We start from the raw sequence: 18327 nt of genomic DNA, 5'->3' as shown, positions 1-18327 counted from the left end.
TTAATGACAGAATTAAGCATAATTACAAAGCCCATTAACAGTGAATTCAAGTGAAGCCATGAGATAGAAAGGAGAATGCCCAGCTAGCAAATGAGAGATAAAGAAACAGACAAGACATATTCTCAAGAACTGCAACAACAAAACTCAGTCCCATCATGGTTTATCACTTGACACAACTGTCAGCATTTTTTTAGCAGAAGAGTAAAGGGGAAAATGCCTGATGATCTTTGAAAACAAAAACGAAATGCCAAAAGACAACTATAAAGAATTTAGTATTTAGATCAGTCACTTTCCATTACACATTACAGGAGCATCAAACAGTTCAAGGGTACCATTTTTAAACATATATGAGAACAATTTTTTGTCTTAGCTACAATGTAGTGCCACATTTATTTAAGAAACTTGGGCACACAAGTCATTTGAAGAGGCAAAGAAATGGGAAAGAGTATATTTAGTTCTAATAGTGCCCAAATGATGAAATGTTGTTGTTTTGATCCTGAATTTATTATGCAGTCACTCATGTCACAATATGTGAAGGATTTGGACATACCTGTTATAATTAATTTTCCTAAACTGAGAGTGTGACATACCTATGCATGACACCATTCTTAATAATTAAAGAAGCAACAAGATACATTTTAGAAAGAAGGGGGATAATTGTCAACCTTAATCATAAAGAACAGGGCAAAAAACACAGAAAAACTATAGACAAGAAGACTGAGATTAAGTGTGAGGAAGAAATGGCTACACAGACTTTTCTGTAATATGTCCAAACTGAAGCCTGCAGAATACCCAGAACCTGAAACTAGAGTTTTAATTATTGTGAAAAGTTAATAGGCAATTCTTTCTCAAAGGTTCCTAAGAAATGCTTACACCGTTTCCAAAATCATCCCAAGAAGGGAACTATAGGGGGATCAATGAAGACAGCAAATGACCCAAATCAGCCCGTTTAGCACTAGTTAGCTCTTGTGGTAAGACCTGACCTCTATAAAAGCTTCCAGATCAGGCTGCTCTCTGATTTGAACAAGAGGACTAACAGCTCCTAACAAGGGTTGAGGGAACAAGAGCCAAGTCCCAATGGATTTCAATGACTACAGACCCTTGACTGTATTATATGCACCACTGATTTATAAAGAAAAGAGGAAAGTCTAAATTCAAGTAAGTGAAAATACCTAGCCAATGGCCAAAGACAGGAAACTGTTAGTAGCATCAGCGGATTTCTAACTTATTACTAACCTTTTTTCTCTTTCTGACATGAAACCTTCCATCCATTTTTTAATTACTACTGTGCAAAAGAATGAAGGCATCTAAACTAGACATATGTAATATCGCAATAAAAGAAGGTAAAAGCAATGCTATTCTTTCACACACTGGACAGTTTTTAAACAGCTTGTTTTGTTAACTGTTTAGCACACAATATTAAGCTGCTCTCATTTTTTTTAAAAAAGATAAAATCTAAGCTCCCATTACAACTCCTTTTCTGGTATATCATCTTGACACACGTAAACCTCGTAATGGTTTCCTAAGCATCAACCTTAACAGCAAATGTTGCTGCTGCAGAGGACTTAGAAGCCCTTCATCTGTAAAGGACAAGTCTGGACATTAAACTTTACATGATCAAGACAGAACTTTTGCTGCATGCTGTCTGGCAAGAAGTCCTCTTGAGGACACCTACTGTCTTCTGTTTGTAACTTTTCACTGCTTTACAAGGCATTTTGACTTTGACTGCATACCATGATCTACTCATTTCCACTGCTCTTAATGTTCGTACTGCAACAAACGTTTTAAATCAGTTAATCCCTATCCATTTTTACTGTCTCCTCAAAAACACTAGCTAGCTTGTTTTGAAATCAGAGGAATGGAGCTAAGGATGGGCAGAGCTACTGCCAAATGTCTGCCTAGCTATTCCAGAAGCCTAGCTATTCCAGAAGCAAGTGCAGAAATACCCAACTGTGTGATTCACAGACACCATGAATAAGAACTTGCTTTTTGCAGGGGTTATTATTTTGAATAGATTCAGAGGTGAAAACCAACAATGGAGCAAAATAAACCGGCCAACAAAGCCAGCTTCCAGCTGTCTTGGGAGTATGGCGTGCAGACGTTGCACATTCCCAAGATGCCGGGAAGCCAGCTTCATGCTGCCTATCTGCCCACATGTGGGTCGTTTTCCAGTTGCTCCACCAGCATGGCTTTTACACACCGCATGCTGCCGGAGTGCCTGAAAGCTTCCACCCACGGAGGGGAGCGAAGCCAGCTTTTTGCCAGCACAAAAAGGAGTGGCTATTTGCCATTTCTTTTGCAGCTGGCAAAAAGGTAGATTGGGGCTGCAGCATACAGTTGCCATGGCCCCAATCTGGCTTTCTCAGGGGTGGGTTTAAGCCCCCACTTTGAGGCAGTCTCTTTCATCCCAATATTAGATCTGCTCATGACCTCATTCCCACATGAGCCAACACTGTATGAATAGCAACAGCATTCTTCCATTATATACCTTGTCTTCTGAATCCTATTTGCCAGAATCTAAGAGGGGTCAAATAAAACAGCATTCTAGTATTCTATTCCTGTTAACACTCAGTGAATATTTAAAGGAAGCTCATAAGCAGGACATAAGAACAACAGCACTTCTTCTTTCATGTTTCCCAGCTACTGACAGACATACTATCTCTGACTGTGGAAGCATTATCTAACTAACATGACTAGTAGCAAGTGACAACATTACTCACCATGAACTTGTCTAATCCCTCTCTAAAACTATCCAAGTTGAAACCTAGTGCTACATCTTATAGGAAGTGAATTCTACAATTTTCTTCTGTTTGGTCTGCATCTGTCACCACTTATGTATGGATTGATGCTGGACTGTAGTGTTGAGCAGGGGGAAAAATCTCCCATCTATTTTCTACCCACTGTGCATAATTTTACACTTTCCCACTGTTCACCCAAACCCAGATAAAAGAGCACCAGTCCCAATAGATGTCCATGGACATCCATCTGTTTTCATAAGAGGCACTGTCTTCTTATGCCATGACTTCTGTGTTTGCTCAGGAATCCTCAATGGGGCACTTGACCAAAATTATTTTGAAAATCTAAGTAAAAAATGTCTACCAGATCTCCTCTACCCACATATTTGTTGAGAAAGAGGCAGAAGGCCTTTGCAGAAGCCCTGTTGATCCTGCTTTAGTGAGACTCATCATTCTAATAATTTTATCTTCAATAATGCTATCCACTAATTCATCCAGAACAGAAAGGAAGTCAGTAATTTCCTAGACCTTTCTTTAAACGCTTTTTAAAAATCTGATCATTTTCAAATCCTCTGACTTGATCGAAGCGACTTGTTATGCACTTTTGTTAAAGGTCAGCAATTTCACATGTGAGTTCCTTTGAAACTCACAGATGGATAACATAAATATCTGTTTGTTTTCAGAAGTGATGTGAGGGACTCATGGCTTACAGGGTCAGAATGCTGAGAATTTTGATTAACAGGACAATAGAGTTATTGGTCATCCTCCTTAGGCTTCCTGTTTCATTTGAGTTTAGTTGCAATCCTCACAGTAACTGGAGGAAAATTAGATTTCCTCACCAACAATACATAGCTGGGCGTTATCACTGATGGACTACAAGGTGTTTTAGTGACTAGATTTTAAATGGGAAATTAAAACCCTTCACCGTTATCAACTACCTGCTTCTAATAGAGATGAAAACTACTAGAATTGTTTTGTTGATAGGAATGAAGACAGCCACCTGTTTTGTTTTGTTTTATAGGGCAATGGGAAATATCACAATGAATACACGAATTTCAAAATTAACCAACCCACCACTCGTTTCAGCTGTCCCCCTGTATAGAACTTCATCTTTTTTCCTATTCCCTTTGTTCCACAAACTCATTTGAGAAAAAGTTTAGGCATTAGTATCTTGCAGTGCTGACATGCCACTGAGTTTCTCTGTTATCTCCTTAGTCTTCTATGTCAGAACGCCCTACTCCAATGGTCCAGTCACTTCATTTGCTAGTTCCTGCTTCTGATGTACTTAAGTTTTTAAAAATTGTTGGCCTTAATGTTGTTAATGACATGCATCCCAAAATTCCGTTTTTTGCATTCCATATTGCATACCTGTATTTCTTTTTTACATATCTGTAATGACTTCCACTATCTGAATGAGGCCTCTTTTCCTCCTCTTCCTTTAACAGCTTGCTTGCACTTATAATTAGAAATGATGATGACCTCTTAGATCTAGTGATGCCTTTTGTGACTTTATAAAAGTGGAGACTATTCTTTTCGTACAGATTTCATACATCCTAAAACATTCAAAGATCTAAAGCCCCCCTGCCCTTCACTGCTGTCTCACATACATACTACTGTATTAAGATACCTCAGTTGCACTTGTCTTGATGGACATGGAACAGGTAGTAATTTCAGAGAAAATGAATATATAAATTAGAACAAAGTTCAGCTTCCACTACTACTATTATGTTAAAACATCTCAAGCACATCAATTCACCATCAATGGTGTCAATGGAGAGCCCATAATGATTCCTCTCCCACTCACATTATTCTCTTCTACTTATGGAGTCACAGCACATCATAGGATACCAACTTACTCAGTACCCAGTCACAGCATACAACCAGCAATATAATAATAATAATAATAATAATAATAATAATAATAACGTATACCCCGCTCTTCAGTCAAAAGGCTATCAGAGCATCTTACAGTTTGTTAATTAGACATTTCCCTGCCCTCAGGCTTACAATCTAAAAAACACAAGACACAAAAGGAGAAGAGAATGGCAGTAGGGAAGGGGGAAAGTCCAGCAGATCTTCTCTCCCTCAGAGGCCTGTTGGAGCTGGGTTGCCTTCCTCTCTGTCAAGATGGTGGATAGAGGGATGGAGTCAGATGCCTTCTGGGAGGGCTCAGTTCTTTAGGGAAGGCCTGATGATGTATATATAAATATATAAATCCCATGCCCAAAAACTCATAATCCCAGTGGCAGTGCATACAGAGACATCACTGTATCTTCACTCTGAGTAAATTTAGTGTACAGGAGGGGATAATACATCAAGTACTTTTCCTAAAATTTTCTGAGAACAGGCTAACACATTTCAGAATCCTTACAGACATCTTAACTGACTAAATGGGTGATGGGGTGGTGATTGGTTTTGAAGAGACCATTAATCCACAAAATTGAATTAAGACCCGAATTCAAGTGTACAGACAATAAAAAAGAATAAGCAAATTTTACGTATTCTATTCTGCACCTATTCAATGACTCTCTCCCACAAAAGTATTTCAAGAACACTGTTGTTGTTAACAGCTTTTGAGTCATTCCTGACTTATAGCCACTGGATGAGACATCTCCAAGACCTCCTGTCTTCTACTGCTCTGCATAAGTTCTGCAGACTCAGGTCCATGGCCTCCCTGATTGAGTCTAGCTATCTGGCATGTGGTCTTCTCTTTCTACTACCTTTTACCTTCCCTAGTATTATTGTTTTTTCTAATTAGTTATGCCTTCTCATGATGTGGCCAAAATACAACAGCTTCAAGTTTTGTCTACTTCAGTTCCAAGGAGATTTCAGGCACGATCTGTTCTGAAACCCATTTGTTTGTCCACAGTACCTTCAGCACTCTTCTCCAGCACCACATCTCAAATGAGTTGATTTTATTTTTTCATCTTTCTTGACTGTCCTGCTCTCACATCTGTACATGGTTATGGGAATACAATCGCTCAGACAATTCTAATTTTAGTGCTTAATTGTATATTATTATACTTTAAGATTTGTCTAATTCTTTCATAGTTTCCCTTCCCATTCTTAGTCTTCTTGTTTCTTGGCTGCAGGCTCCATTCTGATTAACATTTGAGCGAAGGTATGTAAAATCTTTAACTATTTCAGTTTCCACATTATCTAGGTTGAATTTGTGCAGGTCATTCACAACCATTATTTTTGTTTTCTTTATGTTTAACAGTAAGCTTGCCTTTGCATTCCCCTCTTTGACCTTCCTTAATAACTGTTCCAAGCCTACATTGTTATCTGCTAGTAGTAAGGTGTCATCTATATATCTTAGATTGTTGATGTCCCTTCCTCCTATTTTCACACTACCTTCTCAGCCTAAACCTGCTCTTTGTATGATATTTTCTGTGTACAAGTTAAACAAGTAACACATTATGGACTTTAAAAAAAAATCAATTTAGGCCTTCTTGGGGCCTGAACGGACAAAACAAAACAAAACAAAACAAAACAGGAAATGCATAACTTGAACTAAATGCTATATATAGTAGGACCTCACCATCTACAAGCTTGCCATCCGCAGATTTAAGTATCCGCAGATGGAAAGCCCCGTTGTCCCCAACGGTGGCATGTGCAGATGGCCATATGCATGTTGTGCCACCATTAGGGACAATGGGACTTAAAGTCCCATGTTCTTCGTATCCGTGGCGGGAATGGATACCCAGCAGATATGAAGGTACAACTGTACATTTAAAGCTTTTTAAAAACATAACAAAGGCATAAACAGCACTGTGTAAACCTACAAGGCTTTATAAATAAAGTTTAATAATAATAATAATAATAATAATAATAATAATAATAATAATTTCCATCCCACACACACCAAAGCCTATTTGTTACCTTTGCCCATCATAGCTAATAATTTTCTTGGATCACAGACTATCCTTAAAAGTTACCTTATTAAATCCTTTAAGATGATACTGATCTCCTCTTCTGGCCCAAAAACATATTGTCTATAAACCAAGTCAGTAGGTTTGTGGCCTCTAAGGAAGGTGCAGAAATACTGAGGACAAGCCATCTCTCAATTTCTCTTCAAAATGTTCAAATGATATGCCCCTATGCCATAGCCTCAGTTAAATGTATTCATCTCCTGCTGAAAAAGCTTACTCTGCAATATTTTCTTTTTAACCTACTGACCCACATTTCTCCTTGCCAGCTGCATTTTGCCAGCCAGGTGGTAGCATTTGCATAGCCTGTAAAGATCAGGTAAAACTGATTCCAATTTAGGGAACATGAACATTTGTAGAGTCTGTTGCCAGGCATTATTGTCATTGTTGTTCACTTCCATCAAATCGACCTTGACCAATGGTGACCATATGAAAGGGAGTCCTTCAGGTCACCCTATCATCAATAGCCCTGCTCAGGTCTTGCAGGCTAAGGACCAAGGCTTTCTTGATTAACTCTATCCATCTCTAATGTGGTCTTCCTAATTTACTACTGCCTTCCAAATTACCAACCGTTATTGTCTTTTCTACTAAATCATGTCTTCTTGTTCCAAATCTGTCATTTTCTACTAGCAGTCTGGTGTCATCTGCATATCTTAAATTATTGATATTCCTTCCTCCAATGTTCATGCCTCCTTTCTCTGAGTTTAATTCTGCTTTATGTATGATATTTTCAGCATACAAGTTAAGCAGATATAGGATGATAAAATGCAGTCTTCCTTGCCAATGAGAAACCATTCAGTTTTTCTGTAATCTGTCCTGACAGTAGCACATTGTCCCAAGTACAGGACAATCAAATGTTGTGGCACACCCATTTCTTCAAGAACAATCCATAGTTTTTCATGATCTAATCAAAAGCTTTGCTATAATTTAACAAGCACAGGCTGATTTTCTTTTGAAATTCTTTTAGTGCACGCCATATTACATGTTTCTAATATGACCCCTCATGCTTCTTTCTTTTCTAAACCCAGCTTGAACATTGGGCATTTCTTGCTACATATATGGTAAAAATCTTTGTTGCCGAATTTGGAGCATCACTTTGCTTGCATGGGAAATTAACACAACAATACTGAGGTTACTGAAATTCCTGGCATCCCTTTTCTTGGTGACTGGAACACTGAGCATTTCCAATCTGTGAGCCATTCTTTTGTTTTCCATATTTTTTGACATATATTAGATCTAGAGTAAATTCTCTCAATAGCTTAACGCAGCATAATTTGTATGCCTTGAGTGCAGCTTAAATTTAACTCTCTGAAATTGGAGGTTCATCTTCCTGGAACGAATGTCATTCCTTTATCTCTTTTATATAGTTCTTCTGTGTATTGTTTCCATCATTTTTTTTTAATTTCTACTTGGTCATGTAATATGTCCCCTGCTGGTCATAGAGCATCCCCATTCTTGATTTAAATTTCCCTTTGATTTCCCAAATTTTGTGGAAGACATCTCTTGTTCTTTCTTTTTTCTTGTCATCTTTTGTTTCTCTGCATTGATCTGTAGTAGTTCTCCTTGTCTCTATGCACAAATCACTGAACAACAGCATTCAGAATTCTGACTCTATTTATGACACTTTTAAGTTTTGCTTAAAAACCAGAAGAGTTTCATCTGACATCAGTTAACACCACTCTTTCTTTTTGGCTGCAGATAGTATCTTCTTGCGTTCCTACCTGACAATGTCCCTTGGTTTCAGCCCAGAGCTCTTGTGGATTACTAGTGCAAATTTATTTTTATACATTATCCTTAAATTCTATGGGAATGTTCTTAAGGATTCCATTCTGCTTTTGTAGTGGAAGCATAAACTTGGATTATGGTTATATTGATGGGTTTTCCCTGACGTCTTATTGATATAATTTGGTCAGACTTTGAGCCTTTCACTGCTTTTGATAAATCCCTCCTCACCACTAATGTCACCCCACTTCTTTTTAGATTTTTATTTCCTGGGTAAAATACTGTGCAATTATCTGAATAAAAATATCCCATTGCTATCTACTTTACCTCATTCACTCCAAGTACTGAAACATTTATAGGTTTCATTTCTAGTTTTACTATGTCTAGCTTCCCCTGATTCACGCTTCTCACATTCCATGTTCCTGCTTTGGATTTTCCTTTCAACGCTGAGCACACCAACAGGTGAACATCCTTTTGGTTTGAGTTCAGTTGTGTCATTAGCCACAGTGCTACTCGTAATTGTCCTCTGCTCTACCCTAGTACTTTGTTGAGTGCCTTCCGACCTGGAAGTGTCATCTTGTATTATCTCCTGTTTCATTTTTAATTGTCACATCAAAGCCTTTTAAAGGTAAAAGACATTCAAAGGTGGTTTACTGTGCTTCATCTGAGCAGTACTAACAAATGTTAGTTATGGTGCCATTATTGTTATCCTTGATCCGTCTACTATTTTTCTTGTGAGAGATCCTCTGCCAGTGTTGCCCCTATTACTACTGTTGCCCAATAAGTGTTTGGCACATTTAGTCTGGCTCCCCAGCAAAAGCATGTCTAACATGGGAGAGTCTCCCAGTAGCACTGCTATCATCAGCATGGCCTCTTGCCTCATAGGAGCATGCAACTCCAACTGTGAAAATCAGTGCCTTGATGAGAACTGGCTCTTAGTAATTGCTCTCTCAGAATACGAATTTTCCTACCCACCTAAAAGATGAGAGAAAATCCCCTAAAAGTTTCTGTCAGCACTAGTACATTTACTGCTTCTCCCCCCACATGATCATAATTGCTCATGCAAATTAAAGGTACAGGGATGAGATGCAGGAGGCACAATAAATGTCAAGGTCAAAAAAAGACAAAAAATTACAAGTTATTTATGATAAGCATATCAAATATGATTCAAAGAACAAAAATGAGCGTTGATCCGTCTACTGTTTTTCTTGTGAACAACTATCTGGAGTATGTTCCTTTGGACAGTTTCCATGTGCTGCACAATAATCTCCTGACAAAGAAATAATATGTCTTACCTGAGGCAAAATCCACCATGAATTCCTTCCGTATATGTTCAGTGAAACAAACAGACCCAGAGCAATAGGAACAGCTCAAACACTGCTTTATCTGGGAGTATTACTGTGGTGGGAAGGGGTTCATGGAAGACTGGATGAATTGACTAACAAACCTGTGGTAAAACACCACTGTATATCAACTTACATAACACTACTGATCACTTCCAGGGTCAGAGCAACAGATTTTTATCAGATATTTGCTGAAGGAACATTATGCATCCCTCACTTATTGTGTGCAATCCTACCACCATAGAAAGGTCATGCTATTGATTCACACTGGTGCCACTAGTGTATATATTTTTAAAAAACCCACCATAGCCAGAATGTAGGATTAATTCCGATATTCAGTTCTAGTAATGTAGTACAGGGTGCTGTAATGGAAATAGCCAGGGCTGATCTGAGCTAGGATTCAGCCCTAATTGACATAGGTCAACCCTGGAATGAATAAAAGAATCAATAATGCAGTGCCCCCTACTATGTGCAGAGTATATTTGGCTCCCAGGAATGTATCCACAGTGAATCCAACCACATCTTAGTTTAAAAGCAGTACTTTCAGCCAGAATTCTTTCCAAGCAAGCTTTGCAAACAGCACCTCTATGACATACAGAAATGGAAAGGTGTTTCAATTTTGTTTTCTACCATATTAATTTTATTAAAAGTATCAAATGCTTTCCATCCCAGTTACGGGGAGTCCATCCACACATTTTTGCACATTCTTATCAAAAATTGACCAAATGAAATAATTAAAGTGAAGTCGAAGGCTTTCATGGCCAGTATCCATGGTTTTTTGTGGGTTTTTCAGGCTATGTGGCCATGTTCTAGAAGATTTTTCTTCCTGACGTTTCACCAGCATCTGTAGCAGCCACAAATGCTGGCGAAACATCAGAAAGAAAATCTTCTAGAACATGGCCACATAGCCCGAAATACCCACAAAAAACCCCATGAAATAATTAAACTTCTGGTATTGACAAATTCAATAATTACAACTGTTTTCACCATGGAGTGGACCATGTTATGCCTACCTGCCATACAGTTGTTTAATGTGATAAGCCTATCAGAAAACAATAGCAGATATCCTAATTCAGCATTATAAATCTGAGTGAATATAGAGCAGTGGTTTACAACCAGTGCTTTGAGAAGCCCTTGGGGCTCTGCATGCACTTTCCAGGTGCTCCACGGCCGCTCCAGGAAAATGAAAGATATAAAAATTGAATCAAATTAAAGAATAAGTATATATTCTTATATATATACTCTTAAACACTATTAATTTTTAAGACGTAGGGTAGGCCTATTAGGGGCTCTGCTATAATAAGGGCTCCACGACTCAAAAAGGGTGGGAACCCCTGATATAGAGGAAAGTGAGACTATTAAGAGATAAAGATTCAAAATTCTCTGTTAGATGGGCAGAAATATACATTTATACTTTTGTCATCATTTGAATTTGGAAATCTCAAGTTCCTTCTATTGAATGCATGAAAATATCTGCATGTTTTAGAAACTCCTTCTCACCCACCCAGGTCAGCTTTTTTACTTCAAGTGTAAAACTATTGTCACTACAGGCATCAATAGACTGAAAATGAAAAAAAAAATGTTCTGGTAGATTTGAGGAGCTAAAATAAACAGATGAATTTTAAAATTAATTTAGCAAAACAGATCACACTGCTTTGCTGCAAGATTAAGTTTGCTTCAAGCTGCAAGTCTATAAACACTTGGAGAGTAATTTTCAATTCTCTTTCTTGGACCTACTTCCCTGGAGACATGAGAAGTTTCAGGTTCAGAAGGAAGAGCTTTATTGTTAACTGGTATATTTCCAGACATTTTTCATGTCACCTCTCACTGCTCAAATATAGGTTATCAGAAATACTGTACATTCCTGTATGAGACAGATTGGTTTATGAGATTTTAAAGGGAAGCCCTCATATGTATTCCATCACCCCCAAGTACTCCTGTACTTGCACATCTAGTGCAAGTACAGGAGAGGTGCTACATGAACAGAGTGATGTATACACCTTTGGTCTTATCTAGCATGGATGCTCTTATGTTCAACCTGAATGATGGCAGCTTATTTCAACTGGTTTGGGCAAACTCTTGCAAAGAAGGGATCTACCAGTAGGGAAAATAATCCTCCCTTTTAGATCAACAGAAAACTCTCATCTTGACATGAAATCTCTTTGGGAATAACTGGGCCCAAGTTCAAAATGTCAGGGCAGATAGCTTGTTTTTCTATTTGCAAAATACAACCAACAATGATCTTTCTTAATGTTGGTAGAAATATGACAACAATAAATACAATCTTATTACTTTTAACACGCTACATGAATTCCACACTGTTGGCACCTTAAAATTATACATGTAAGATTACTAATAACAATAATCATTAAAAGATATATAGTTGGCAAAGGTAAACATTATTTACAAAGAAAAGTCTTACCTTAGATGCCAAGTTGTCCACTAAAGCAATCATTGAGTTCTTAAAAAGGGTAGCAGCAGTCAATGGTCGTTTTGTCACTTCTGTGATGCTTAGCTTGCCTTCTGGCCACATCTTTTTCAGCACAAGGTTAGAACTACAAAATTCAAGAAATGAATTAAAAGGTCAGCAATATTTTAGTTTTAGGTAAAAATGACACACGAAAATTAAAACTGTCCTCCTACCTGTTATACATCAAACGCTTGAAATCTTGAAATAAAGTGTCTTTATTTTTATCAATGAATCCAGTGACTGAGTAGCTGGTAAATATGAGAGAGAGAGAGAAAGGAAGGGGTATTTAATAGTACAGAACATTCAGTAACCATTGAGAACCACAGCAGCTTGATATACGAATGTTTATCAACATCATAACTTCATATATATATATATATCAACAGAATTCCCATGGCAAGGTATATGGGGGAAAACACCAGCCTAGCTTGCAGGTTTGTTGTAAAGTTCCAAGTGGATTTGGAAACTCACTGTTTTATATTGTCTGATTGAAGATATATACTATGAATTCAGACTTTATTGTTTTTCAATCAATCTAAACATCATACGTTTCAGCATATCTTGAAATGGGTGGCCAACTCTAGCAGGTCTGGGCGCCACTTTTGTCCTATGAGATCCTCCAGGGGCCATGTGCCTTGGCAAAGAAGCCAAAAAACAAAACAAAACCCAGAAACAGCTGGAAGTCCACTTGGCAATTATGGAAAACAGTAGGGGTCTTGGAGGGCTGCACTTTGCCCAATCCTGACTTTAAAAGGCAGAATTACTAATTTTGCTATGCAGTTGAAGCACGCCTGCTTCTGGGAGGCAGAGTTCTGTTCTCTTCCTGACCCAAATGTAATCTTCATATGTTTACCTTTCAATTATGCTTTTTTTTTGGGGGGGGGGGGGGAGGGCAGGTAAGGGCATGTTTTGTACTACTGCAGCACATTAATATGTTAAGAAGCATACTCCAATGTTGTTTTTTAACAATAAATTGCTGCAATTAAATTATTTGGACTCAAATGGAGGAGGAAGAGGATGCACTGTGTTACAAGCAAACAGCCAGTTTAAACAGATGTAAAAAAAAATAAAACAGTTTAGAACAAAAGTTATTAAGCTATGTAGAGACATTATCCACCCTTGCCTTACATAATGTAACTCGTAATTACATAACTTGGTTAAGAATTTAGCAGTTCTACAGGATACCCATTTATTTGCATCAGATAACAAAATACAGACCTTTGCATGAAATGACAGACCCTTAGATGTTTTTAACAGGGGGATAATGCATGTAATCCCAAGGTCCTCATACAAGGGACATTCTAGCAGAACATGGATTAGATCCTCAAATGAAACAAAACTTCATCTACAGACTCTGTCTTCAAAAGGTAAACTCTTATAATGGCCTGTCTGGACTGCTAAAGGAGGATATTTAGCCTAGTCTGAGTAATGGCTATCCTTAATTTAATATATCCACAGTGAGCTCCTGTCACTAGTTCCAACGTAGCAGTTCAAAAGCATGCAAATGCAAGTAGATAAATAGGTATCACTTCTGTGGGAAGGTAACAGCGTTCTGTGCAGTCATGATAGCCATATGACCACACAGTCTTCTTTGACAATGCCGGCTCCCTTGGCTTATTAACGGAAATGAGCACTGCACCTTACAATCTGACACAACTAGACAATCTTGTCAAAGGGGAAACCTTTACTTTTTTACCTTATATGTCCACTATGTATCTTGGCAGAGAGAGGTACAGTGAGACAAAAAAGATATAGAATGGATTGGTTTAACAAGATTTAATTGCTGTTATCTGTGCTTGCATCTCAGTATCCTTATGGAACATGGAAGAATATAGGCAAGAAACTATAGGTGGAGATAACTTTACATAATTTACTCTGAGTGGAGAATCTCGATAATAGTACAAACAATACTAAACAACATAACTTCAGCAAAGGAAGTTCAAAAACCTACTCTGAGCCATAGCAAAATATGCACAAAGGGGAAAAGGAAAAGATAACAGCACAGTAATTGAAAAAAATGTGTATAAGAATGTATTAATACACCATAGAACAGCAAGTGCAGGAACCACACTTACATAACATCTCCAGCGTAGTGCTTAATCCGAAAGTCTCTGTCAAATTCCAGATTTTTGTCCATGGCACAAAGCTTAAAAACAAATGTTTAAGGGGTTAATATTAAAAGAGAACTGCTGAAAACTGCCAGACTCTGCTCCAAAGCTCCTTTTCAGACCTGGGTAGCATCTATTGCTACATCTACAGGTTTTTGCTACGGACTGTCTCTTTGCTTATGTTGCTGTTATGTAAGGTATTTATTTATAGAGTGGCAAATCTAGACAACAAGACAACCATTTCTTTTAGACTCAGTGATACTGTTCCTTTTAAATTAACAGAAAATCCCAGAGAAAGAAGAATTTTATTTCTCGACAGCCATCTGTTCCTTTCTTTATTCTTTTCCCAAACATCATGATCAAATATATGGGCATCCAGAAGAGTACCACCACATGAACAGTCTGATAGGAAGCTTACAGATGGTCTGTTTTCATAGGATGTAGAAAGCATGCAGAACTGAGTGTGAACGAAACACTGAAGACTTCACAAGCTTGAACTCAGCTCAAGTACATATGGGCCCATTGGCGGAAATTCAGTCTCCCTGGTTGTAAAGCATCACATGTGCTTCCAGGCACTTAAGACCATTCTTGTCAACTCTCCTGTGCCCAGTTGTGTCAGGGTTTTGTAATGGTTATACAAAGAGCTACATTCTGAGAAAGCCCAAGTCAGAGATAAAGAGTCAGATGAAAAACTCAGCTACTTATATAGAAATAAAGGAAGTAGCTATCCAAAGATGCCTTATACAAAATGAGAACACCACTTTAGCTAGCTCACTACAATTTATTCTGGCAATCAGTGATAATCCCAAACTTCTTTCCCAAGGTTACTACCTGAGAACCTTTAATATGATGTATAGTACAGAGAAACTAGGACTTGGTGAGTTTCTCTGTACTAGGGAATCAAAAAGGCAACAACAACAACAACAACAACATATATGCATGGGAGAGGGAATTAAAGAGTCAGCAGCCTTATTGAAATCCAGGTAGTCAATACAGTCAGCCCTCCATATCCATGGATTCCTTATCTACAGATTCAACTATCCACAACTTGAAAATATTCCAAAATATATACATTCCAAAAACCCAAACTTGATTTTGCATTAAGGGATGCTATTTTACTAGACCATTTTATTTAATGGGACTTGAGCATCCAGGATCCATTGGGGACCAAGGGCCCACTGTAAATTGCCTTTCCTTGTATGATAAATTTCTCTAAAGGAATAAACTATAGGGGCCATGGCCAACTGACAAACATGCCTGATGCATAATGAGCAAGCTGGCAAAAGCCTTGATAATTTATTAAATTGGAGCAGATAAACCTTAAGATCTCATTTGTAAAATCTACCATCTAATGCTTGGGAGCAAGAGATCTGCAGAATAGTTCATAATGGACTACTATTCCACCAAGTTCCATTTAAGGAATTTAAATCACAGTTGACAGGTGAGGACAAAGATTCAGACTCAGCAATGGCACATGGACCAGGAAGATCAGGAAAGAGGGGGGAAATACCTCCCAGTTGATGGCAGAAATGTCATTCCCTGATTTACTGGGATAATGTAGGGGAAATCTTGTTAAACATCCCCACCAAGACCGGTCAACAGCCTTACAACCAGTTGATACTAAACTGACAGCCCTCACCAGACACATAATAAGTGAAATTAAAGATGCTGCTTACAAAGCACTACAGAAAAGCAATTCACATGACTATTGTATTCAAAGGATAGAGAAACAAAATTAGCTTCTTAGTAATAACATGGAAGACCACAAAAACAGAGGGAGACATTTAAATATTTGCTTCAGAGGCGTCCTGGAGGGAGACATAACAAAATTTATGATTACATGGATCAATGACCAATGCCCCAAACTGGAACTAAAAACTTCTGATATTGAACGTTTTCACCAACCGCCGCCCCCCATTCAGCAAACAAACCACCTCTGAACATCCTCCTCCATTTTGTTCATTATCCCCCCCCCCCCTAAAAAAAAGTCATAGGCCTGTTACAGACTGCCAAAATAAAGCTCTTTGGAGGTATGCTGTTTAAATGATGCATGCATTCTAAGAATCCAGAAGCTGCACCAAAGCTGTGCTCCAGTGCTTAGGAATGGAGTGTGGCTTTGCTGCAACCTCCGGACTCTTAGGACCCATGCATCATTTAAATAGCATACCTCCAAAGAGGCCCGAAGCAGCTTTATTTTGGCAGTCTGTAACAGGCCTTAGTCTTATCTACACTTACTACCATTCTAACTCTGAAATATGATGACAACATCAACCAAACATTTCAAGATCTGTCAGCAGAAACACTCAGAAAAGGAGATCTTTTAAAGCACTAACTATCTTACTGCAGAAGGAAGGAATCAAATATTGCTGGGGCTTTCCCTTCAAGCTTATCACAGAGAAAGAAAACTCTACCATGACAGCAATCATACAAATGCAACTTGTCTCTGGACGTCCCTGAAGAGGAGATACTAAAAGAGGACCTCCCTTCCTCTTGGTGCAAAATGGACTCTCCAGCATCTGAATGGCAAATTATCAAGCAGAAAAGAGAGAGGAGGAGGAGGATATTGTCTTCCCACAGAACTAGCAATTTAAATCCCCATTTAGGGTAGGGCTTTTTAGGTGGTGCTACAGGGCTTCCAAATGAAGTGATTCACAACCAGTCATGACAGAGGGAAGACCCACCATCTTGACAATGTAAGAGACAACCTTATAGAAACAAAAAGAACAGCTCCATCTTGCAGACAGTGGTTTACACCTTATTGGACAACGCAATAACTTTAGACACTTGGTTGTTTATTCGTTGATATGTGTACTGTTTTCTAACAAAACCACATCCATGTTTTGTTGCAGTTGGTATTTGTGGGATTCTGTTCTGGACCACCACCACTTGCTCCCCATGCCCAAAACCACAGGGCCTCAAACCACATGCATGCACCACCATTGGGGGAAATGGGGTGGAGCCACTGACAGATGTTCCAATCCATGGCTGGTAGGCCTGCTGAGAGAAAGGGCTAACAGTATTTTGTTTTCCCTTTGTTAAATCTATTACTATACATTGAAAAACTTAAACGAAAAGGAAGAAACTATGCTAATTGAAGGATGGACAGAACTATCCTGGCTGCTATTTCTCTTTGTTATTTTGTCTAATGCTTTCACAGAGGCCATTTTCCAGTGTTTTCCAGTAGTACAGAAATTGGGAGGCCTGTAATTCCTTGGGTCTTTGAAAATGATTGCCTCTGTGATCTTCTTGTCAAAATGTCTGTCATCACTTCAGTTTTCTATGTTTTCTCATGCATGATGGGTAGTAATTCTGAGATTTGCCCAGCTAGTTGATCCAAAACCATCTTGCTAGTGCAGTCTGCAGAAATTAATTGGGAAGTTGAGGAGTGAGCTGCATATTCAGTGGCATGTTTGGGTCACAAGCAAACAGCTCTAAGTGCCACAGTGTGGCACAATATGAGAACACATTCAGGTGGAGTGAGGTGATGAATCCTTCTCATACCTGCTACTTTTCTACCTCAACCCCTCCCTCCAAATGTTTAATCCTGGGCCAAGTTGCAATAAATGACCCTGGGAGAGAAAGGTACACAGTTGCAAAGGGATAGAGGCTCTGAGGAAAAGTGATGGATAGAAGAAGGGTTCACAGATTTATTCCTGTTGACTGCTTTTCCACTTGGAAGTGGAAGAGGGGACACACTCACCATAATGAGTGGCATTGCTACAGCGTTCATGAGCTGTTAGATCAGGAGACTTGTGAAGGAATACATTTTTGTGCCTCACTTCACACTTTGCAAGACACTCTGTTCCTTATACAGAAATTCTCTTTGCAGGAAAATTGTAATAGATGAAGCACACTTGATATTACCCAGATTGGAAGGAGGACAGCGGAAGAATTCTAATTCAAGTTAAAAAAAAAAAGGGGGGGGGAGCAGAACACACAGCCTATCACAATCAGACAGAGGCAATGCAGAAGAAACTTCCAATTTAATTCAGATTTCCATTTTGTGAAGTGGAAAAAATA

The 18327-nt window shown here is 38.5% G+C and overlaps 1 protein-coding gene across 3 annotated transcripts in view; it reads right to left on the bottom strand.

Annotated features, from left to right (window-relative positions):
• LOC149309239 (unconventional myosin-Id) overlaps positions 1 to 18327 on the bottom strand; it is a 181368-nt gene that overhangs the window by 110833 nt on the left and 52208 nt on the right. For all 3 annotated transcript variants that reach the window (XM_089532025.1, XM_089532024.1, XM_089532026.1), the window contains 3 exons: positions 14275 to 14345; positions 12373 to 12447; positions 12152 to 12284 (listed from right to left, as the gene is read on the bottom strand). In XM_089532025.1, the coding sequence (XP_089388151.1) occupies positions 12152 to 12284; positions 12373 to 12447; positions 14275 to 14345 (279 nt within the window). The remainder of the gene's footprint in view (positions 1 to 12151; positions 12285 to 12372; positions 12448 to 14274; positions 14346 to 18327) is intronic.

The sequence above is a fragment of the Sceloporus occidentalis genome, unplaced genomic scaffold (assembly GCF_023333645.1).
Source record: "Sceloporus occidentalis isolate IW3139 unplaced genomic scaffold, rSceOcc1.0.p SCAF_7, whole genome shotgun sequence".
Lineage (NCBI taxonomy): Eukaryota > Metazoa > Chordata > Lepidosauria > Squamata > Phrynosomatidae > Sceloporus > Sceloporus occidentalis.
This window is presented reverse-complemented; position numbering and strand designations above follow the sequence as displayed.